General features: G+C 41.0%; 1 protein-coding gene across 1 annotated transcript in view; it reads right to left on the bottom strand.

Moving 5' to 3' along the window:
* Positions 1-24283, bottom strand: part of DOCK1 (dedicator of cytokinesis 1) — a 279035-nt gene that overhangs the window by 73532 nt on the left and 181220 nt on the right. Inside the window, exons 31-34 of the mRNA XM_026851564.1 lie at positions 13940-14018; positions 13175-13275; positions 9981-10039; positions 3123-3271 (exon numbers count right to left, since the gene is read on the bottom strand). Of these exons, the coding sequence (XP_026707365.1) occupies positions 3123-3271; positions 9981-10039; positions 13175-13275; positions 13940-14018 (388 nt within the window). The remainder of the gene's footprint in view (positions 1-3122; positions 3272-9980; positions 10040-13174; positions 13276-13939; positions 14019-24283) is intronic.

The raw sequence follows: 24283 nt of genomic DNA, 5'->3' as shown, positions 1-24283 counted from the left end.
TTTTTTTTTTTTTTTTTTTTTTTTTTTTTCCCCCCCTCAGGGCTATATAAACTGGAAGACCAAAAAACTCCATTCTGTTTGTTACTGGTTTTACCAGGCAAACCAAATCATACCAAAATTAAAACCGCCATGGAGAAAGCTGTTTGTAACACAAGCCCTCACAGCATCAAGTTCTGCAAAAAATGTAAATTCCTCCCCCACAAATCATGTGGTTTATACATCTGCTGGTGAAGTGGAGCCAATCTAAACCCTTGTTGATGTGACTAATAAGGTTAGATAACTGGATTTCTGGCAGATTTGTTTAGCAGCAGCCAACCATTCAGTTCTGAAGTTCTCTTTGAACGTAATGCTGGACAATGATAATTGGTAGCTGCATACAGACGACACAGTGCAGTACATTACACTGACACATTAAGTATGAAAGCTTGCCTAGGTATTGATAATATTTAAATTATTTTATATCTATCACTTATGCACAAAAGAGACAAAAAAGATGAGCCAGGAAGATACAGGCCAGGCAGGCCCACTTCAGTCCCTGAGGAAATAATGAAGCAAACCTTCATGGAAGCGATTTCCAGGTACACAAAGGGTGAGAAGGTGACTGGGAAAAGCCAACGTGTTTTACCCTTGGTAAATCCATATCTGACCAACCTGACTGCCTTCTGGAATAAAACACTCTGCTCCGTGGATGAAGGGCTGTGGTTGTCTCGATCTCAGCCACGTGTTTGATACAGTCCCACAAAGCATACTTTTTGGCAAGTTGGTAAGATATAGACTGGATAGACAGACTATGAAATGGGTGGAAAAAGTGGCTAAATTGCTGATCTCAAAGGGTAGTGGTTTAACAACTTAAGTCTGAAAGACAGCCAACAAAAACTAGTGCAATATTTAAGGAAGAGAAACTTCTAGGATTGCATAGTTGCAAGTAGCAGTACAGGATGCTCTGCTGGAAAGGACTTGGTGGACAGCTGAACATGAAGAAGCAGTGTGCCCCTTCAATGGAGGCAAAATGTGTCCTTGAGTGCACCGACAAGACTACAGTTAGAGGATTCATAGGATTATTCCATTTGTTGGGCTACAGCTGGAACACTGAATACAGCTTTTGTTCCCCCAGCTTGAGAAAGACCCTGAGAAATTTGGGATGGTCTAACGGAGGGCCACCAAGATGAGTAGAGTGTTGGAGAACCTGGCCCAAAGAATGGTTGAAGGAACTGAGTTTGTTCAGCCTAGAGAAAGGCAGATTCAAGCCTTCCAACACCTAAAAAGTGGTTCTAGAGGAGATGGAATTATTCTGTTGTAAACAGGGTAAACAGTAACAATACAAGCAGCAACTGGCACAAGTTGATTCAGGGTAATTCGATCTGGATATAAGGAGAAAACTCTTAAACAGTGGAATCGGTCATCCAGAGAACTGGTGAAACCTCCTTGCTGGAAATACTCAATACCGACGACCTTGAGCTGGCCCTGGATGACCCAATCTACGGCCCAGTTTGGACCAGATTGCTTCCAAAGGTCCCATCCAACCTAGACTTTTCTATAATTCTCTGCTTTTTACAAGCTGCGATCTTCATTCCCCAAAGACCAATCCGAGACACTCATCAAACTGTATAACTACATCATCTGCAAACCCGTAAATGGACAGATTGATTATGCCCCATTAGACGTAACTGTTCACTCCAAATGCACTGAGAAAAGGTTTACTGCCTCTGCACCTGTCAAATCAATGCTATGTCCATAAAGAAAGAAGCTATACCGACATAAGAAATATATGTTGAGTACCTACAATCCAAGACATCTCTGACTGAAGCATGAGGCATTTTTCTTCTCAAAAGGCAAAAAAAGAATTTGTGTGAAATATTTAAGACATTCATTTATTAAAATCACCCAACTACTCCACAAAAAGCTGGTTTCCTTCTGTCAAGGAAATACAGGGCCGTAAATTTAGCTATAAAGTTACCCTCGGATTTTTCATGATCCATATAATCGTACAAATAAAAAATGACAAGCAACAAAAGAGAGCATCTGACAGGAAACTGTTTAAATGGCATCCCAGTGAGCATTTCAATCTTTACAGTATCATCAGACTCAAACATAAGAAAGAATGATTATGCAGTAATTGGATGGATCCAAAATACAGTTCACAACCTTTCTCCACACCATCCAGCACAAAACAAATGAACGTAATAAAGCTGATGCCATTTCCTTTGCTTAAGCCTCTCCATGCAGATATTCATTTACTCTGGCTACAGATTTATGAAGAGCTGGTTATGAATAACAGTTCACAAAAAAGTATGGAAAAGGATAAGATTTTTCATCCAAAAAAGAAAACTGCAAATATAAAGGGAAAAAAATTAAACAACACACGTCAAACTTTATTGTAAAATTCACAAGGTCATATCCTGAACTGACAGAAATTCCCCAGTGTAAAGCAGCTACACTGGCTTATACCGTAACACTACCCGGCCTAACTAGTCTTATACTCAATCCATAAGGCAAAGTTTCAAGGGAAAGAAGGTCAAATGAATGATGTCAGGAAACTTTCTTTCACTCCACTTGTCTCTCAAAAGCTGATGCTATCGGGATAAGATTGTGTGTGTGCTTATCCAAGGACTTCCCTCAGCATGTTAAAATCTAACAGAATAAAAATGCGAAATTAGTATTTTGATTTTGTAGTGCCTGTATAGCATGAAGAAACACTGACTGCATAGCTTTTTTTTCCTCCTCACAATCCATAAAACAGTAAAGAGTATCAAAATTATAAAACACTAGAGATGATAAATTCTCACAGGTTATAGTTTCTTTGCCACATTATCAGGCTTGCTATAGGTCCAATTTAACTCAGAAGCAGACATTTCTGAGTTACAGTGAAAATTTAAGACATCTGTCTTTGCTCTCTTTTTGTATCATAACGGAAGGTTTCATTTACTTCATGCAAATTTTTCCTTCAGTAAGAATTTAAAACCGACAGATGAAAACTCTGAAGCCACTCAAGAGTTACAGAAAATAAGCAAATCCATAATGTTATTTTTCAGTAAAATATGAAACAACAAAAAATCTTACGTTTTCTCAAAGAGCAATTAAATCTTTCTTACAGCCTTTAATATCTGTAGCTTACTGCTTACCATCTGGAAGCTTCTAGTCGAATGAAATTCACACTGCATCATATCAAAGAAGATTGGGATTGTAGCTTTCCGAAGTTCAGTTTCAGGGATAAGCGTCATTTCTAAGATGGGTCCCACCATTTCTGGGATGAACTTGATTTTATGCTGACCTTTAAAAGAAAAGGTGCATTTCAGAGTTAACATACAGCCACTGGCTTTGGTAGAATACAACTGTTATAGAAGCTGTGTCAATGAGTTCTCATACGGAATAAGAAAGTACTTTTTAAGCTTTGACTACTGAAACACAGAATCACGGAATCACAGAACGATCTCAGTTGGAAAAGCCCTTGGAGCTCCTCCAGCCCAACCATGACCCTCCCCCTGACCATTCCCAACTCCCCCAGATCCCTCAGCGCTGGCTCAGCCCGACTCTTCAACCCCTCCAGGGATCCCGGGGACTCCCCCCTGCCCTGGGCAGCCCATTCCAACGCCCAACAGCCCCTTCTGCACAGAAATCCTTCCTCAGAGCCAGCCTGACCCTGCCCTGGGCAGCTTGAGGCCATTCCCTCGGGGCCTGGCGCTGGGGCCTTGGCTCCAGAGACTCATCCCCCCTCTCTGCCCCCTCCTGGCAGGGAGTTGCCGAGGGCCAGGAGGTCTCCCCTCAGCCTCCTCTTCTCCAGACTGAACCCCCCCAGTTCCCCCAGCCGCTCCCCAGCAGACCTGTGCTCCAGACCCTGCCCCAGCTCCGTTGCCCTTCTCTGGCCACGCTCGAGTCACTCAATGGCCTTTTTGGGGTGAGGGGCCCAGAACTGAACCCAGGAATCGAGGGGCGGCCTCCCCAGTGCCGAGCCCAGGGCTCAGATCCCTTCCCTGTCCCTGCTGGCCACGCCAGGGCTGGTACAAGCCACATGTATTATTTATTACTTAGGCCACAGGAAGGGATGTACATGGTACATATAAACTCAAACTCCCAAGAGTTGTGGAATCAGTAGTCAAAATGGAACTTGCCACATTTTCTACAAAGAACCTGTATTTACACGTTCATATTATGTTTCAACCTTTTTTTTTTAAAAAAAAAATAAAAGCAACTTCTGGATGGCAGAACAGGAGGCTAAAAGGCACATCACTTGTTTTATTTTTATTTAGACTTTTGTATCTTCCGCAGCGTACAAAATGTTCCCTGTGTCAGTCTATCAAAGTGTCACCACGAGTGCATGCTTACAGCCTCGAGACATGAAACTACATCTTACCAAGCCGACAATATGTCTTCTTTCTTTGAGAGCTGATCTGACTAGCAAACTTTATTTCATATTTATCTTCCCAAGAGAAAACCGCACTTCCCCCAACCCTCCCTGCTATGCTCTCCACACACAGAATAGAAATTAAGCCTTAACAGGAACATGGCACCTAATAAATAGTGGAATAGATAAAAGCATCTAGGTACTGTTCATATTATTAGCTCAAGTGTAGAGAATGCAGATTTTACGCCCTCCAAATTACCTGTTCAGCAACTCCATGGAAAGATGCTGGCGTAGAGCAGCACCAGAGCGCTCCACGCTGAGGACTTGATGGCAGAAGTTTAGAAAATACAAATATATTCTGCTCTCAGCAACAGGTTGGGATTCATTTGAACCTCACTACACAAGTGGTGACGTTGCTCACGAATGCAGTGGTAGGGGATGTACAGTCAGGCTCGTACAGGTTTTATACATCCAGCACTGTGGTTCAGGACAGACCTCTTCTGAGCTGAGCTAATTTAAGGAGCCCTCAGCTTCCTCCTTTTTAGGACACTGCACTTACCAGTGGCATATGACAAAACCAGATTTTTAACTCATTTGTATTCCACTACACCAGTGTGGCAGTAACTGTGGAAGTCTTTAATTAGTAGTTTCACTTTTGACCAGAACCAACATAAATCTCAACAAATGTAATCAGGAAGAAATCCTTTACTAACAAAACACGCTACTTTTTTTAGCAGATATAATTTAAAGTTACTTGATTTGGCAAACTTCAGAATCCTATTAGCATTAGCAATCTTATTAGGGCAAATTAATAGCTAAAACTACTTTGTATGATGCTGCAATGCTGGTGGTTGGTGAGGAATATCAAGTGAGAGGTGTAAAGCTTTTCTCTCTCACAAGTATTAGTACATTTGGCCTCTCAGGTGACAGTATTATGCCTGAAAAGTGTCAGTCAGAATTTCAGAAAATAAATAATAGTAACAAATTTATTTGTCAGGGTCATGAAGCATCATGACGCTTTCTGTGCGCCACGGTGGGTTCTTCCGTTGCTTCAAGCACAGGGGTTCCCTCAGAAAAGTAACAAACAGCTTTTGAACTTTAGACGTGAAAAATGGCGAATTCACAAAAGAGGTTTTAAAAATCATCGATGCCCTCTCCTTTTCTTGGAGGGGTGTATAAATTTCTTGCTCAAAAAGGGGAGTCGTTGTAGAGCTGATCTGACGACAAAGGCACGGAGACATCCCCTCCCAGGGTGCCCACCGAGGCGCGGGGGAGCCGAAGGTGGCCACGGGACTTGCTCCTGACCTGGCGGGGCCCGGGGGGCAGCAGCCAGCCCCACGCCCCACTGCCTCGCAGGCAATCAGCAACAGACTTCTGAAATCAAAGAGGACAGAGAACTTCCCTGAATATGAAACCCAGAAGGACCTGGGTGGAGTAGAATCATGGGAATTATTCGCAGAAGTTACTAAAATCACTTCGTGTGGTGCGAAAAAATCCTTCATCTGCTGTTTGAAATCTGCTTAGCTCTTCACTAAGCTGGAGGGTCCAGGGGTGGCTCCCACCAGAGCTTTGGCAGTTTGGCTGCAGAGAAAACCACGGGGAGGCCCTGCCAGGGCAGCATGGCCAGCACTTGCCCCGCTGCACAGTTACTCAGAGCCACGGCGGGCTGGAGCGGGCACCGGGCAGGCAGGGCAGCGCAAATTAAGACATAAGCCATCTCGATTGGTTTTCTTCATCAAGAACGTGCGAGGAGCAACACGGAGAAAGGGTTTGTGCACCACTGGGGCGATGGGGGAGAGGGCTGAGAGCCACACGTGATGCCCTGATGTGCGACACACCCCAGAGATGTCATGACGCACACGCACGTGTTTGCTCCAACGCTGTGATCCAGCGTGGTGATGTGACACAAAAGAAAGCGTGAGAGCAAAACACGAAAGGAAATGATCTTCCTCTGGTACTCCAGAGCATCCATCCCAGCTGCCTGTCACAGGCAGCACTTTCTGATAAACAACCCAACAATGAATTCGCCTTTTTTTTTTTTCCCTGGGAGTGTGGGAACTCCCACGCAGAGACTCAAAATGTGACAAGTCTGGAAGAAAATTGAGGATTCTCTTCTGAAAACCAAATCGTGCAGCTGCTTTATAAAAACACATGCAAAAAAAAAAAAAAATTAATTCCTTTTGAACATGCAAAAAACTTCCTGCTGCAGTGGCTTCTGCCTTGCCATGAGACGTGCTCCTGCAGACTGCTCACATGACAGGAACAGACCTTATTACACAATCCAAACTCAAGGTGCTTTCTTCAGTGGATAACGTGTGATTTTCATTTCCCAGGTTCTTCTAATTTAAACTTGGGCCTCAAAAACCACCGAATAATTTGCCGGCAACCTCACCCTCTCCCTCAGGTCAGCTCTGAACATGCATGGCTAATTCAGAGTGTTATCTGTAATGACATCTATTTATATAACGCTCAAAGTTGAGGTCTATTTTTAACCCTGGCTTTCCCTCCAACGACATTAACGTCTCTGTCAAGACACCTTTTCTGATGTCGAGCACATGAAGGGAAGGGCCAGGCCAGCGAGCACCTCGCTGGAGGACAGCAGTAGCAACCATTTCACTTCACCTTCAGGAATTTTACTTTTCCATCTCCCCCCAGCTGGTTCAGATGTCAACAATAAATGCAATGTTTTCTGAGTTGGCTTTCCATGACCAGCTTTACCGCAAGGATATTATTTTAAATGTCATTACAATTTCTTTAACCTGTAACTGTTGAAACCATCAACCACTGAAAACTGCTACCCATGACCTAGTGTCAAACTGTGTTTTGTATATGCTAAATTGCATCATGCAACGCTTTTAAGCCTGTTTTGTTTGAGCTCCTATGTTTCCAAGACAAAGGCCACAGCTTCCTTTATGCTTCTTTGATACTCATTGTGTCACCAAAGTCTAAGGAGCCCCAGTTCCAACAAAACAGTGACTCAAAACAATACATTATTTTAAAGTTCAGGTTGTGGTATGGAAGAAAAAAAAAGCCTCCAAAGACTAATCTACACTGTTTTCGTGCAGGAAAGAAAATAAAAGCCTTGCAGAGCTTTCAGAAAGGCAAGGCAGCGGGGGCTCAGCACACGGGGACTAGGCTGCCCAAAGCCATCCTCATTCCTGCTGCAGCACAGCACTCAAATCGGAAGCCTTCATCATCAAATCTAGCAGAGTATCAAACAGGACAGCTACAACCAGGATTTAAATAGAGAATCTGTCAGGCTGGATGTCTCATACGTGCTTCCCTGTTTAAAATAAAAATCTTATTCCTAAATTACAGGTATTTAAAGTGCGTTAACACAGTTAGCTAGTGTTGCTCTCCATTATATGTGCTCTTTTTTGGTTTTTGTACTTATAAAGATAAGGAGGTGTGAATATTGCAGCCACCACCATGTCAGAAAAACACAGACAAAACCTTTCAGAATTTGTACTCTACTATTTAATTTCAGAAAATAAATTCTACTCTTAAATGTGCATTATAGCTAGAGGACTGTCTTGTTCCTGGCTGGGGATTTTTGACTCAGCAGGCATTATATGTTAATCATGGTATTTATGAATAAAAAGTGATGAGACAAAATATTAATCTTTCAGGCTTATCCATACCCTTTAATACATAAATCAAAAGTCGGGGTTGTTTGGCTCCATCATATCTAATGCACAATGGCACAGTCATAAAAATTATATGCTCAAGCACATGCAAGAATTACAGCTTTTCACTTCTGATTTTGTTTCTGAAGATATACGTTAAAATTTTGACTAATGTAGTGTAACTTCTAAGGTAAAAGTGTCAAGCGCCCCCAATCAACTCCCCTGCAGTGGTAAATCAGAATTTGTTCTTAACTGATGCTGTGACATACATGAGATTGGTGAAGAGCCAGAAGTTAAACATGATCAGCACGGGCTATCTGTATTACAAAGAAGATGAGACAAAGCAAGCTGCTCATTATGAGAAGTACAAAGGATGCCTTGGATTGGGGTCCTGCCTCTGATTTACCTTTCTCTTGCAGCTTTTGTTGGGAAGAGCAGCAATTTACTGACTCCCTCAACATGTGAGATTTTGGCATTAATGATCCCAGCCGCTTACAGAATCACAGACATTAGAGCTAGAAGAGGTCACCAAATCATCTACCTGGATAATCTCAGTTTATAAAAACCCTGTTAAAAATAAAAGGCTTTCAAGACAGCACAGAAAGAAACACTGAAGAAAACACCACCCCTCGTCCCAATCAAATCACAAAACTCCAGGGGAAATTATCATCTCCCTGTTAATTTTTCAGTGAAAAAATGAACCCGAGAGCAACTAAATAACTTGTCTGAAAGCAGCCAGAGTCAGCAGCAGTAATAAAAAGCACAATTCACTCCACATCCCAGCCTGAACAGAATAACCTCAGGTTAAGAACAGCCAGATGCATAATTATGTAAGCAAACTTTACTTTCAGTCCAGTAAATTCTGGGAAAAGTTTAAGAATCCAAAGATGCAAGAGAAATCAGTAAAGATAACAGATGAATAGAGGACTGTAAGCCTAGAACAGTAATTAGCCAAATCCTTCCCTAACAGAGAGGCTGCCAGCATCCCAAGCCGGATGACCCGGCATCAGGCACGATGCTGATTTTATTAGCTGTCACATATCAGATGTGGACTGTGCTTTAATCTGTTCTCCAGTCACTTAATTCACAAAAGATGCGTCTAATAAAAAGTGAACTCAGCTACTCTCAGAAGCTTTTTCTCATCATTCCAACAGAGCAGACGCAAACTCTGTGATATCAAATACTTATGAACCCTTGCATTCCCTCCCCTTAATATATGCTGATTCCTTTTCAAGTTTCAGCAACAACAGTACAGCTAGAGATAGAAGTAAAGTGGCAAATGCATTCATTTCTGATAATTTAAGGAACTTCTGATAAAACTCACAAGAGCCTGAAGTGTCTCTGCTGTTAAGCTCAGGAAAATGAAATCTGGCAGATGAGTACACTCAGGTCACAGTAAATACTCAGTTTCCCATGAAATTCCATCCCCATATAGCTAAATTATACCCACAGCACAGCGCAGACTCCAGATAGTCAGTTATGCCTAATTTACCTGTGAACTCCAGGGATGTCCAGGTTCCCATTCTTTGCTGATTTTTCTGAGTCACTCTGATACAGTCAGACAAGACTGAAAATCCAGACTTTAGGCAGAATTTCCAGGTCGTTACTGATAACCCTGGGACATGTTCGTTTTGCTACAGTCTCATTACTGCATCCACAGGTATGTGTGTGCATACATCTATGTCTATAGATATGTGGGTGTATGCGTGTATTTTTAAGGAGGAAAAAAAACCCCACTCAACAGATATCACCATAACTGTTTCTTTTTATGTAGTGTGAGGTTGAATAGCATGGAAAAAACAAGATATGTAAACACTGACTAGAGTTATGTATCTTTCCAGACAGTGAAATAAAGATGTAGAGGAGGCTTTATTTCTTAAATCATCTGCTTTTTTATATGCCTTCTGGAAGCCTACCGTTATTTCAAAAGAAAGCAAATTCATTTCATCTCTAACTTGGTTTAAACAAACACTGAGTGAAAGCATCAAGCAATAGGTGCTCAGGCTACTTACCCAGATTATACCACATATCCCTGATTTCAAAACCAATCTGCCTCCTCATATCACCGTACCTTAAAAAAGAAAACAAAACCACCATTACAAAAAAAAAAAAAACCCAACAAACCAATAAACAGAAACATCTCATTTCAAAATCCGAGCAGTATTCAGAAGTATTTGAAATGACGGGTTCTCCAAACGCAACCGCTGCAGTAACAGCTCAGTGATGTGCCCGTAAGCCCTGACCTTTCCCCAATGTCCCTTTCACAAGGGACTGAGCCACAGAGGCCGCCTGACACGTCCTGGCTACCCCAAAAGCCCCAGACACACAGCCACCAGCTTCTCTTCCTCGCCTCATGTTCCATGCAGACCCTCAAAAAACCCCCAATTTTCAATTTCTGCAGCAATACTTACCGAAGGGAGAACACACACCAAACATTCACCTGTGCAAAACCTCTCTTTGCCATGTTTTCAGACTACCCTTCGGGACACATGGGTGCTTACAGAGATTAATTGTGAGCATTTTCTATTTTTCAAATGGTAATGGCTGGAGAAAGCAAAGAGAGAGTTTCACGGCCTAAGGCTATGTTTTATTTTTATACACCCTCTTTGCATAGCATTGTCCTAGAAAATAAAACAAGGAACACCTTGTGACATCTTGTACTTTGGTGGGCAAAATCAATAAGAGAAGGTTTCGATCTTCCAACGAGATTTAGTGTCCTGCCCAGGCTGGACCCGAAGTGAGTGGTCCCAGGCCAGAGCTGGTGGCACAAATACCTCACATCTCCCATCACGGTTATTTTTATATTCCACTCCCTCTCCGTGGCAAACGTCCTAGTGCGTTCATTAATGATGGGATCAGAACCATAATGAGCTCCAAGAATGTATTTGCTACACAGAAGATTTGCATGTTAAATAATAACATGAGCAAAATGGTACTGTCTGGCAACTTGTGGGATTTTTGTGGGCTAATAGTGAGATACCCTGTCATTAATAGAGATTAAAGAGATCCTTCTGCATCATTAAGAATCTGTTATCTAATGCTCAAATGCAATATTTAGCAAAACCTGTAAATTACAATAATTAATTTTTAATTATTAAATATTTGACGTTTTAAATGAAATATATCCTTAAAAAGACGGGTGAGTGTGATATTGAACTAACTGATTAATTATATCCCTTTGGCACGGAACTGGTAACGGTTTCACACAGCAATAAAAGTTTAGTGCTTCCAGACCATACATTTATTGCATCTTGAAGAATTTATGGTCTTGATTTCTGTCTCCAATACATGATTAAACTGAAAATAACAACTTGTAAAATCATTATAAACAGAGATTTACAATTTAGCAAACTTCATTAAGCAACCACTTGAAATGACTTCACCTATTTATTTATGTTAGCAGTGAGAAATGTCTGTTGATTTCTTAAATTTCTTCAGCAAGATATACTGCTCAGTTTAATACTAAAATCACTTGAATAAATTTTCTGTCTAAGGTTCCCGTCCTCACAAAGAGGGAATATCAGTCCACAAATGGATCTGACAGTAATTTCCAGTCCAATTCCAGCTCAGCTGTTGGTTATTTTTTGGTTCAGACCAGGAGTTTGCAGTGAACTAAAATGCTCACGTAGGTGCAGACCGATGTTGGAGAGAGCCAGGGGAGGCCGACAGCAGCCACCACCTGCATCCCTCTGCTCGTTAATTGAACGGAGCACTCTGCCTTTTGGAAAAGTATCCCTTTCACTCTTAATTACAGAAGAGAATTTGCATCATTAGTCCCATCTTGTACAAAACCATTTTGTTCCATAAATTCTCAATTTAATGAAAGAAAATTTACCTAGCTCTACAAAACCATCTCAATTTCCTCTTGCAAATGTATAACTATAAAGTTAATTATGATATTTATAGCGCAAGTACAAAAGCCTGAGCTCTGCTTGACATCACTTTTCCACTGAACTTCTAAATATTCCTGCTTCATCAAGGAAGTCCCACGAGTCCCACGTACGTAGATGAGATCATACAGCGCTTAAAAATTCTGTTTCAATGCTTAGGCAAAGCACAGCTTCCAAAGGAAGCTCCTCAAAACCCACGATGGAGTGCATGAGTTTGAAGGGCAGAACTTTGCTGCCAAAAAAACCCCGAAGGGATGGGACATAGAGCCCTGTCTGTTCTGGTCAAAGTCTGCAACCCACACAGTTAAAGTAAAAAGCCTTTTAAAATCAGATCTCACTGCAGCAGTGATAAACTCTTCCCGTTCTCACTGTGATCTCTCTCACCACTATGGAAAAAGGCTTCAATTTAGAAGGTGAAGTGATACAAACAGCATCTTCTCTCTCTATATCGATATATAATATATATTATACACACAAAGAGCCTGATCTGTACTTGTTTAGGGAATCAGAGCTTTGAAACTTCCCACTTTCATGCATTAACTGTGGTAACCTGATTGACTAGGGGAACAAACCGCTTCTGCGGGCGCTCTTTGCAAATACGATGACACAAAAAGAGAATACACACACCGTGTTTGAAAACACGTACCTGCCTTTTTTCAGTGCTCAGTGTTTAGTTAATTAAAGATAAGGTCCACTGCATTGAAACCCCAGTGAAATTTAGGAGAAATACATACATTAAATAAAATATTCATGCTCCAGTCTTATTTCCAGTCTTTTTTCTTTTGACAGGTTTCATTTGCTGTGGGACTCTGAATAGCAAGCGGGTAGTTCAAGCTCCCTGTTCAGAGGTAGGCAATGTAATCCCTTTTAACCAGGAAAGCATACAAGACTGTGGTTATACAAACCCATTCTTCAGGGATATCGCAGTGAAACTGGCTGTAGTTACAAAAATTCACTCTAAAAGGCCGTTAGGGATTAAGCAATAAAGAGCGCATGTAAAATGAGATTAGAGTAAGCACAAAGCTAAAGTGATTTAAAAATTCAGTTTTATAATATGTTAATACTTCTGAAAAGTCTTGACTTTATGAACATCCTGCAGTATAAAATACTGTCTTCATCAGTAATGAATCATGTAATTTAGATCTTGATTCAAGGGTAGAAACACATGCAATACTTGATTCATGTTTTTAAAACCAACCTTTCATTATACCATGATTGCATCTCAATTTGAATGGATTTAGCTAAGAAATTAAACTAAAATTATGTTAATAGACCTCAAGTTCTTGTCCATGATTTAGATGATGAATAGGACTTACTTGTTAAGTATTTTTGCTCTTTTAGCACTTGAAAAATTCTCCAGTTGTAAAGACTCTTGTGTGAGAAAAGCAACAGCCAGGTGGAAGTAGTTGTTCCAAAGCTGAAAGCCCCCAAAATGACAAGAATAGGTACCATTAATTCTCTGAAATGTTTTTCTGCACCCCTACAAAACAACTTAGAAGCATCTAAATTATGCACATAAATATTTAAAGGAGAAAATGACAGACACCACAGATACGGTGTTTCTTGACATATTCTTAGTATCGCTCTTCATTGTGTTTACGTTTCCATGAAACATTTCCCATCTACAAATCTACAAATCCCAGTCGATTGTGTTTTGATGAGCCAAGTAAAATTAGATGTGAACACATAAATACAAAGAGGAAAAAAAAAAAATCCTGAAAAAGTGACCTAAACTGTCGCGTTTCCCATCAGCAGGACAATCGGATGCCGCATCCCGGGATCCACGTTTGAGGCAATAATTCTGCTAAAGCATCTTCTGCAGAACAGGGGAGGACACCCCTGTTTGCTGTGCCTGGAGGAAAGGAGGAGTTTTCTATGCTGGGTAAGACTTGGTGCTCTTCTAGGACAAGACCCGCAGGACACGGACGGATCGTACGTACCTACTGAGCGTGAAATGACTTAACTGGGCTAACTGGTCACCTGGGGGTCATGACGACACAGACAGACACCAAAATTAATGCGTTTGGGGCAGCAATTTATTACAACATCAGTCCTCAAGACACTGATGGGTTTTTCCTTACCTGTAACTCGAAGTTGGCTTGATCAAGAAATTTTTTGTTTAGCATATCTGCATACTGATTAATTGCTCGCAGGAAGACTCTGGAAGATCAAGAGAAAATTACATAATTACACACTCTTCTGTGGCACCTTTGTACATTTGGCATCCCAATTAGACAAAAATATGATTCTGTCTGGAAAGTGAAATCTGTAGCTGTTCCATGAAAAGCAGTGTGATCTCACCGCTGTTAAGTACACAGAATTATATGCAGATGTTCCGAGAATCAATCAAGTAAATTAGCATATGCAGAAACAGAAGGAATGTTTCGGATAAAATCACTTATCATGTGATATTTTAAAGACAATCAATACATAATTTAAGAATTCAGTTTACCAGAAAACAATATATATATATTTTTAACGTTACAGCATCGTAGTGTTGTATCTAACCCAGACCTGCAATTGTCTGTATTTTAACTTGCAGGTCAAGCAAAACTTGTTTTGAAATACGAGGCAAACACTTTTTTACTTATGGTACAATAACACATAAAAATTCTGTTGAAGGACAATCTTCAAGCCGTTGTTCACTGTTCCACTTCTAAAATGCTAATTTAGCACCCGGCGTAGTTTACGGCTTTTTGCAAAGGATGCTTCTTAAATTGCAAGAGGAGTTTGCTTGACAGCTTTAAAAATAAAACCAAATGGTATAGTATAAGTAGGTCACTACATATTCATGGTGCTGAAAAGTAAACATATTATTCTTTGGTACCCTAATCTCCAGTTTCAAAATAAACATTATATTCCTCCTGAAAACTTTATGCTATGAAACTGTCAGCTAATGCTCAGACAAATGAGCTTGTCTTCGAAGCAGACTGTGGTAGAGATTTATGTCTCCTGAAAGATAAAGACTACTCATGACACGTAGTACTCTTCCCGCCCCCAATAGCAATCTTGAAAAAGAGAGTTCACTGTTGAATGCAATAACAAAGTTAATCTTTCTACAGGCTGACAAATATCCAAATTATTGAAAACAAAGCAGTAGAGGCAGTTAGCAGATCTTTTACTGAATTCACCTAGTGAGAGATCACCTAGTGACCTCTCCTACAAAAAAAAATAAAAATTGGTTAAATGTTTGGTAACCCAAGAGAAATGAAGCCTCCAGATAACACAAGGGCACATCAGGATGCTGAGAGATTATTTACATACCCCAAACTAAAAAAAGAAAGGCAAAAATTTTGATGCCACTGGGATGTATCTGTACTATAAAGGCAGATCACCACACCCAGCAGTGCAATGGAGGAGAAGGAAAGTATCCAAACGTGAAAATAAAAATCAAATTTATGAAAGAAAACACGAGGAAAATTTAAAAGATGAAAGAATATACGAAATATAAACAATTACATTAAAAAATTGAAGACATACATATATGTAGGCATCCATCCATCCATTTTACAGTATTAATCTTTATGGCTAAGATGTCATAGGCATCCAGCACATGCAGAGATGCATTTCAGGAACAGCACTTCTGTGCATCATTCACCAGTATCTTTGTCAGTGTATATGGTTGGAAACAACTTCATTATGAGCTCTTATGAACGAGCTGAATTCAGCATACGCAATAAAACACTGCAGATATGTATTTTAGATCTATGATTCAATTACTGAGCTGTAGCACATACAAGATTGAAGCTGAAGTTAGCCATGTAATCAGACTATCAACAGTTTGATATGTAGACTTATACCTTGTTTTGTTTTGTGGTTTTAAAGTCTGGTAATACTAGGAGATTCGTAAGTCTTCTGAGAAGAATTAGTAATTGAACATAGTAGGAAGGGCCATCTAACGCTCCTTGCCTTATGAAGATAAAATCAGTTTCAATAGAGGGAGGATTATGCCTGCAATTTCATTATGTTGCCTTAAGACATTACTGTAATGTATTCAATCTGCTCCATCTAATTAAGGTTTGGAACAATCTCATTACTTTATATACCATTATTTTTCTTTAAATTGTAACTCTCGTTTTTCCCCTGTACCAATTCTAGTGAAAACCGATAAAGAACAAATAACGCAGAAGCTACTGAGGCTGGGACTGCAGAAGGCCCCCAGCACAGCACAGCACGTGTTGGTCTGTAGTTTAACTAACCACCACCACCCTCTCACAGCCCATGTGCTACCCCTGTAGTCAGGCTGCTTTAGGAAGGCGGGGATCCCTCCCAACTTCCTACCGAAGAACATCAAAAGAAGAGCTGCAGAGATTTATAGTGTTGATTTGTTAATTATTCAAACCCCATTTTAACTTTGATTTAATTTGATGACACACTCAATCCTTCTGTTACTGGATAAAACACTTCCTATCATACAGCAGCGAAAAAGACCAGTCTGGTCCCAGTGAAAGTCAACAGAACTCTATTTTTACTACAACAGTCTATCTTCAGTTGCAAATCAAATGTAAGTCCATGAGGATTTTATGTTTTGACCAGTGCTGAAAGGATTGCTGGAAATATTGACAGTCTCTTTACTACAACATGGGGGACAGTCAAAATAGGACTATTCCAGATCCTGGCACTGCAAAGTGAAACGTGACTGGCACAGTACAGTAAGATCCATCCTGAATAATTCAGATTTAACGGAGGAAAAGGGAAGTTATGAAGTGGATTAATCAGCAACTGATTTCAGTACTACAACCTCCTGGTACAACCGAAGTCACTAGGATGACCCCGTCATGGCTAAACTCACAGCATTTCTAGTATCATCTAGTACCTCCAGTACCAAGAGGAAAGAGCGAAATTATGATGATATTTATCTGATTGAAGTTAATTTTAAGAATATATATAAAAATATGGGCAATAAGAAGTAGCAAGTTGCACAGCATACCGGGACAACAAGAGTAGAAAGAGTTCATTACAGTACCTCTCCTTCACCTTGGTGTAAAGTTTATTGTTACAGGGCCCGACAAGGAAAGGCTGGATTTAGATAAATGTAGTTTTCTGTCAGGCTGAGATCACTGACTAGCACTCCATGTACTTTTCACTGCCTTGTAATCTCTTACATACGCACACAAGAGCAAGGAGAGGTGTCAGCTGAGAAAAAAGGTAAGTATTTCTACCTGGAGTATCCAACCACCATCCTGTGAACAGGCTGCAATTCGGTGAAAAAGAATCAGAAGAAATAACAACAGACACAGGGCTGCAGGGCACAAGTAAGATGGTTAGGTTGGCCTCGCTTCACCATTTTGGTACGACTCTCAATCGCATGGTAAATCAGACAGAAAGATTACTACCCTGAAGAGATCATTTGGGTCTAAAAAAAATTTTGCTTGATGAATTCTTGGCTATAATCTGCAGAATGGTGTGTTATCACCTGTGAAGTTTGCTGCAACTCATGAATGTGAAACCAGTTCAGGTTTATGCCCAAATAAAATTCAGAAGAGGAAGCAGAAAGATTTTATGAATCATTCCAGGTGTTAGTTTAATCCTCTCCTTCCTCCAGAGCAGGTACTGACAATTTTCAGTAACTTCACTGTCAAAGTCAAAGTAACATAAAAAAAATTGAGGGAAACGTAGCTTTTCAGAATAGGCAGAATTAAAGCAAATGCATCCGTTGTGTACGAAGAATAAGCTGGCTGCTGCTAACACACGCGAGGATGAAAGGTGTACTCGCACATCACTGGGCCAACAGACAAGAAATTAAAAAAAAAAATAAAAAAAAATCTCCTGTGCTCAGATGGAGAACATCAATCCGCAGTGGCATACCTTATCTCGCTATAATTAATAACAAAGATTAGCTTCCAGTTGCACGTGCATAAAAAGAAGTGCTTTTCAAGTTCAGTTTCGATGAACAAAAGAATACATTGTCCGTGTCAGGAAGACTCACAAAAGTTAAACCTTGAAAAAGAGAGAAGTTCAGAGACTGGAACCGATCACAATCACTCTGCTGCAATACCGAGAATGTCACACACAGCAACAAAATCTAATGCTACATACTGGAAAAGATTTGTGAGACAAAAGACTTTATCAACCCAATTAAAAGAAGGAAATTAACATTTCCAATGATGTGACTGGAATAGAAGGACTATGATTACAGAAGGAAGTAACTTCAGGATATGTGGAAGGAAGAATGACCGTTGCTAAAGGGCATTAAGGATCAACCAAATAACAAAATTAACATCCTGGACAGATGAGGTTTACGTGTGCTGAGCCCCTGGGGATGGGATGAGTGGTGCTGGGGATGGCTCCCAAACGCATCGGCAGCTTTCTGTCGTCTATTCTGTTGTAGTTAGATCCTCTGAGGCAGGGACTGTCCTCTAACTCTGTGCTCAGCCAGTCTCCATCACAGTGAGGTCTCACACCATCACCTGGATTTCTTAGTATTTCGTCCTGTTCATGTATTTCCTGATAGGACACCTTTATCAGTTCTCCAGGAGGAATAATAAATTGCACAAACGCACAGTGGAAGGCTCCAAAAGCGTGTGAGATGTGGGCAGCAAAGCAGCTGAGCGTCAAAGTGCCATCGTGCTGCGAAGTGCTCGTCCAGGCTTGTGTTGGGATAAGGGTCCTCCACTGTATCCTCCTCATATCTACTTGGCAAGGCCTCGGGTGGAATATCGTTCAGCTGAAGTCACCACGCTTCGAGTGACACAAAAATATGGCAGAGAACTCAGCTGAGGGAAGCAAGAGGACAGGAGATGGAGAACACCATGGCACAGGTTAGACAGTAGGAAATACTCTGTCATGCTTAGGACAGACCAACAAGAGCAGAAATTCTCAAAAAAAACACTAAACCAAAAAAAAAAACCCCACCAGGTTGAGCAAACACCTGTGATGTGGTTGGGTGTCATTCACCTTGTCCTGCCTTGGGCAAAAGGACAGATTAATACTAATTTCTTCAGTAATTTCTCCCCATCTATGGCTCTTAATCAGAGTTTATAAATCAATGCTGCTGATCCAAGCCATGAACTAAATTCAACTGCAACTACTGAGTTCTGGGTATTTTTACTGTTATTGATTACTAATCACTTCCTATAGCTGCATAGGTGGTTAATTGGTTTGTTCCAAGTACTGCAAAAAATAATCATTCAATTCTTTAATTTTACCGTTACAGAGAGGCTCTTTTTTTTTTTTTTTTTTTTTTTTTGAATTCAGGAGGCTGTTCATATATATCAAATCTAGACTTCAACTGGCAATAATAAATGAGGAAGGGACAAAGGGATTCAATTTATAAGTGTAAAAGTAGTCACTGTGCCAAACAACTCTTTTTTTTTCCTCTTTCTCAGGTACAGTCAGTTTTCTTCCTCCATTCTCTCTTATAATTAGTCAAGTGTCCTGATTTGCTTGCTCACTCATGTTTAAAAATATTCTATGCCCCATTTTCTTTCTTCAGCTTCTCACATCGTTGGAAAGTATTTGCAAAAGCTAAAGGAGCTGAGGAAAGCTGGAAGCCGCATGATGCTGCAGCACACCTCTCATCAGGTAACGCACACACACAAATCAAACTGCCGCTGCGAAAAAGATTGTTCTGAAGAAATAATCTAGAGAGAGAGAGAGATTCCAAAAAAGTAGAGACGTTCTTACAGTAGATTCCATTTTGTACATTATTTTGTTAGCTCTAGCACACAGGGATTTGGACTTACACTATAAGCACTTATGCAAAATACTCTGGAAAATGTGAGACAATAGAAGGTACAAATGTACTCGCCGGTATTTTTCTTTAAGTGAACATCAGACAAGAAGAACGAAAGAACGAGCTGATGACTTCCCTAATGACAGAATAATTATCTAAACAAGAATATACAGAAACAGCTTAAAATAATTTAGGTTTAGCGATAATTCAATAAAAGAGAGGGAATTTGGAGTGAGGTTATAAAAGGCACTATTATGATGTCATTTCAGTTAATTTAGATGGAAGGATAATGAATGCTTTATTACAGCTGATCAGCCTTCCTGCACATCATCATGCTTGCCATGCTTGAGCTTCTGCTTCTCTGGGAGACAAATTTACTGTGCATGTATGAGACAGACTACTCTTATCTTGTCAGACTGCGCATGAAACAACAGACCTAGACCTTGAAATCCCAATGCAAAACCCAGACCTGAACAAATGCTCGCTAAAGCATGAATAGCAAAGCCGCCTTTTAAACAGCAACCACTTCAAATACCTTCAAATTCTTTTTCAGCGTCTCAGTGTTGCAAAGCACAGTTAAGTTTTAAACAACTTTTTACATACGAATTAAAACTTGTATTTTAATACACTCCTATCACCATTTCTCTATTGGCACTGCATGCGGTGCGGTGATTGTGCGATTATTTTAAGCCTGGAACACAGAGAATATGCAGTGATGTCATAGGTGTATTTTGTAAAAGTCAAATGAAAGTCAAAATCATTAAAATGAGTGAGGATGAAGGTATCTGCCCTCCTTGCATCTCTCCCCAATTTTCTCCCTTCCCAAATCCTCTCCCTCTTTTCTTTTCTGGTGATATAACCCATTCACCCATCTTCACGCCTCCAGTGCCCGGCCCAAATGAAGGTTTCCAAAATCCTTTTCATTTTACACTTCTGTATATGACACTTCTCTGCCTTTTTTTTTTTTTTTTTTTTTAAAAAAAAGAAGAAACAAAAACCTTGATCATTTGCTTTCTTTTGAATTACAATTCCTAGGCTGACTATAACAGCACAGAGTAATCCCAGTGTGAAGACTTGCTACTAAATACTTACATTAGCATAATCTCATAATGTCTACTCCACACCAGCACAGATGCACCATGTCACATTATTAACCTATTTTCTAATAAATATTTCAGAAATGCTTGTAGCATATTGTCTATAATCACTGACACCTCTTTCCTAATTTATATTCTGTGCTGTCTGTCCTCTAAAACAGTGGGGAAAGATGAATGAAAAATAACTGCAAGTTACAAAATACTGAAGGACAAACTTGTGGTCTGACTACCAATAATAGGTACCCTGTAACAGGCGCTATGTATTATTTTCCAGACCACCTTTGCAGTACAGAGCTCTCGTCCCTTAAAATCAAATTGACAGAGCAACCCTGTTACAGCACCGGACAAGCAAACGCCAAACGTTTACAGAAAGAAACAGTATTAAAAAGAGATTTGGATTTACATCCCATTCAAATCCAAGCCAACGCTCAACCTGAAGCGTAGCTGCCTGTTTAACGGACGTGGTGCTGGGTCAGAGCACAGGGATGCTGAGGTTGGAAAGTGCCTCTGGACGTCTCTGGTCAAACTGGAGCGGGTTGCCCAGGGCTGCGCCCAGGGGGGTTCTGAGTGTCTCCAAGGATGGAGATGCCTCCCGTGGGCAGCCTCCTCGGACAACCTGGGGCAGGGTCTGACTGCCCTCACCCTCCTCCTTTCTCGATGACTTGTCCTGAAGCTTAGGCTGTGGCTTCTTGACAACTTTCAGAGTGCAGGAAAGAAGCAGCTTTAAACCCTTTAACAAAAGCACCAGTAAACTTTGTCTCCTGAAATTTTATCTAAGATATAACTACAGCCATGGATATAACCTTATGTACTAAATTTCACCACCTCGAGATTTTATGACAGAGTAATAAAAGCCTGGAAATAGTGTTTTCTAATGGAAATGCTAGACGACAATTTAATTTAGGAGTTTTTAGCTAAGGCTACAATACTGGGAAAGCAGCACCTAGTGCAAGTGGACAGCATTATTGTTCCTCTAATCCAAAAGTTAATATTCTAAAGGAAGAAGACTTACTGAATTCAAAGAGACTGTTTCCATTATGGTAGTTGGCAAAAACTTGCAATAGATCTTGTAATTTAAAACAAATGTAATTTGTTGCAGGACTGCTGGAAGAAATCTCTGCAATCAGGTTAGCTATTAAACAAGCTGTTTTCATTATAATGCACTGCTCATAAAATGCAAAACGTCTTTGCCACGGTACAGATATCATCACCTTATCCTTGGTGAGTTTATCGGCTAAAAAAGATCCCTTCCAAGCAAGTGTGCAACCACAGAGGACAGGTCCATGGCTCTCAGATGCTCGCCCAGGCCGCTGGCCAGGGCTGGTGGATCTCTCCCCCAGCCTCCTGCTTTCATGGGCCAGGAGCTGCTGTGGCTGCAAACAGATCCTGAACCCAGCTCTGCCTTTCCAAAGGGAGAAGGATGACAGCTTTCCTCACACCCTCTCCTCACAGGATGCCTGCAGGCCATTAAGAACCCAAGAGTGGAGGCTCCTGGAAGACACCCTCTTAGTTTTTATTTTGCCTTGATCCTACACAGGAATTCATCTAGTTTTTGCAGTGGCAAAAATCAATAAAGCAGAAGATTTCTTTCCTATCGCACTGCTATTTAAAGCAGCATTCAGTCTGGAAAAAGAAATAATTTAAAAAGAAGCAACTCATGGGAAGTGCGGGAAAGGACTTTGCAGGTAAATTTTCCTGCAGAGCATGAAAGTTCTGACTGAATTTGGCCAAAAGTTTTCAAATACTTGACAGTGCCTCACAGTTTGTGGCACGGGAACCTCCCTCCTTTTCTGCTGACAGCACTGTCCTCTGTAATTCACCCGTTTCCATGGATGCTGAGATGTGAATACAGATTAAGGCTACTTTAGGTAATTATGGATAAATCAATAGAATCGATTCCTTCCATTTCAAATTCTTTGGCATTTTCATCAATCTTCCAATCAATTGTTAAGACAATTGCAACTGGTTAACAAATGTCATAATGTTGCTTGAAATATAATCTCAATTTTTTCCTGTGAGTATTCAATTACTTTATCAGAGTTCATCCCAGAATATTAATAAGGAAAAGGAAAGTAATCTGCAGATGAAGAAGGTATCCTAAGGTTAGTTTAATACCTCTTCAGTGTTGCTGGGGTCACAAATGAGGTGTGCTTAGCAACTCAAGCTGCTGCAGAGATCTCTTCTCTTCGTCCACCACCCAAAAAAGTTCATCGTGATGCCTGATGGCAGAAAGTTTCCATGGGAGCTGAAAAGAATTTGGCCTTTAGTCCTATGCCCTAGGGTTACTTTTATCGTCTAACTACCAAGAACCACAAACACAGAGACACTGTCCAGAAGAGCTGAACTTTCACAAAACCAGGATCCACCTCCCCAGCAAACACACACAAGAAGTGACTCCCTTGGAAGAGGTTAAAATGCCATTTCTTGTAATAAATAGATGGGAATGATAAATCACAGCAGCTGCTCGGCTTTGCTGCTCCATGGCTGCTTATGTGTCTGACAGCTACGTGAAGGGATCACTAAGGCTGGTAAAGTGAAAATAAAAAAAAAAAAAACAACATAAAACCTTCTGGAGCTTTAGGTAAGCCGGCATTTGATCCGAAGTGTGGCTCTCAGATATTAAAGTGACACAAAATGTTTTAAGGAGGCAGAGAGGGAGAGAGCCAAGCGAGACGAGAACAGTGCTCATCTCGGTACAGGCTACTGCTCGCCTAACCCCGCTATCAACCTTTGGACAAGATCAGTGGTTTGCTATTCTTCTAATTTTCTTTCAGGCTCCTGTCTGATACTGTTTGTAGCAATGAGACAGGACTGGAATAAATGCTCGGAGACGATGCTTCAATACCGGCCAGCCCCAGAAACGCCCATCAGGAGCCCATCCTTTCTGTGATTATTAACAGGGGTTTTGGGTCCCGTGGAAAGAGTTAACGTATCCCGCACACAAGGGATTGCACGCAGAAACGGTCAAAGATGATACAGCACAAAAATCAGGTTTGCAGAGCAGATAATAACTGTATAACATTTATAATGTGGTGGGTTTTTTTCCTGTTCTAGTACGTTCCTTATTTGGGGAAGCCCAGAAACACGATTACCTCCGACTGCCTTCAGCATTCATTTCATCCTTACTAGGCATGTGTTTTCTGCAATATAGAGGAGCTTAATAATGCTGCAGATAAAACCAAATTGTCTCATAAGAAACTGCGATGGAACTGAGCAATCAAACCCATTTTGATTCACTCTTTTACCAAGCCTAGCACATGCCAGCAGAACTGCAGAGCAGCAGAGGGACCGTACCTCGCTGAGTGGGTTCAGTTTTGGGCCCCTCACCCCAAAAAGGCCATTGAGTGACTCGAGCGTGGCCAGAGAAGGGCAACGGAGCTGGGGCAGGGTCTGGAGCACAGGTCTGCTGGGGAGCGGCTGGGGGAACTGGGGGGGTTCAGTCTGGAGAAGAGGAGGCTGAGGGGAGACCTCCTGGCCCTCGGCAACTCCCTGCCAGGAGGGGGCAGAGAGGGGGGATGAGTCTCTGGAGCCAAGGCCCCAGCGCCAGGCCCCGAGGGAATGGCCTCAAGCTGCCCAGGGCAGGGTCAGGCTGGCTCTGAGGAAGGATTTCTGTGCAGAAGGGGCTGTTGGGCGTTGGAATGGACTGCCCAGGG

The sequence above is a fragment of the Athene cunicularia genome (genome assembly GCF_003259725.1).
Source record: "Athene cunicularia isolate RWA chromosome 6 unlocalized genomic scaffold, athCun1 chr6_part1, whole genome shotgun sequence".
Lineage (NCBI taxonomy): Eukaryota > Metazoa > Chordata > Aves > Strigiformes > Strigidae > Athene > Athene cunicularia.
Note: the sequence above shows the minus strand (reverse complement) of the source record. Positions and strands in the feature narration are given on the sequence as shown.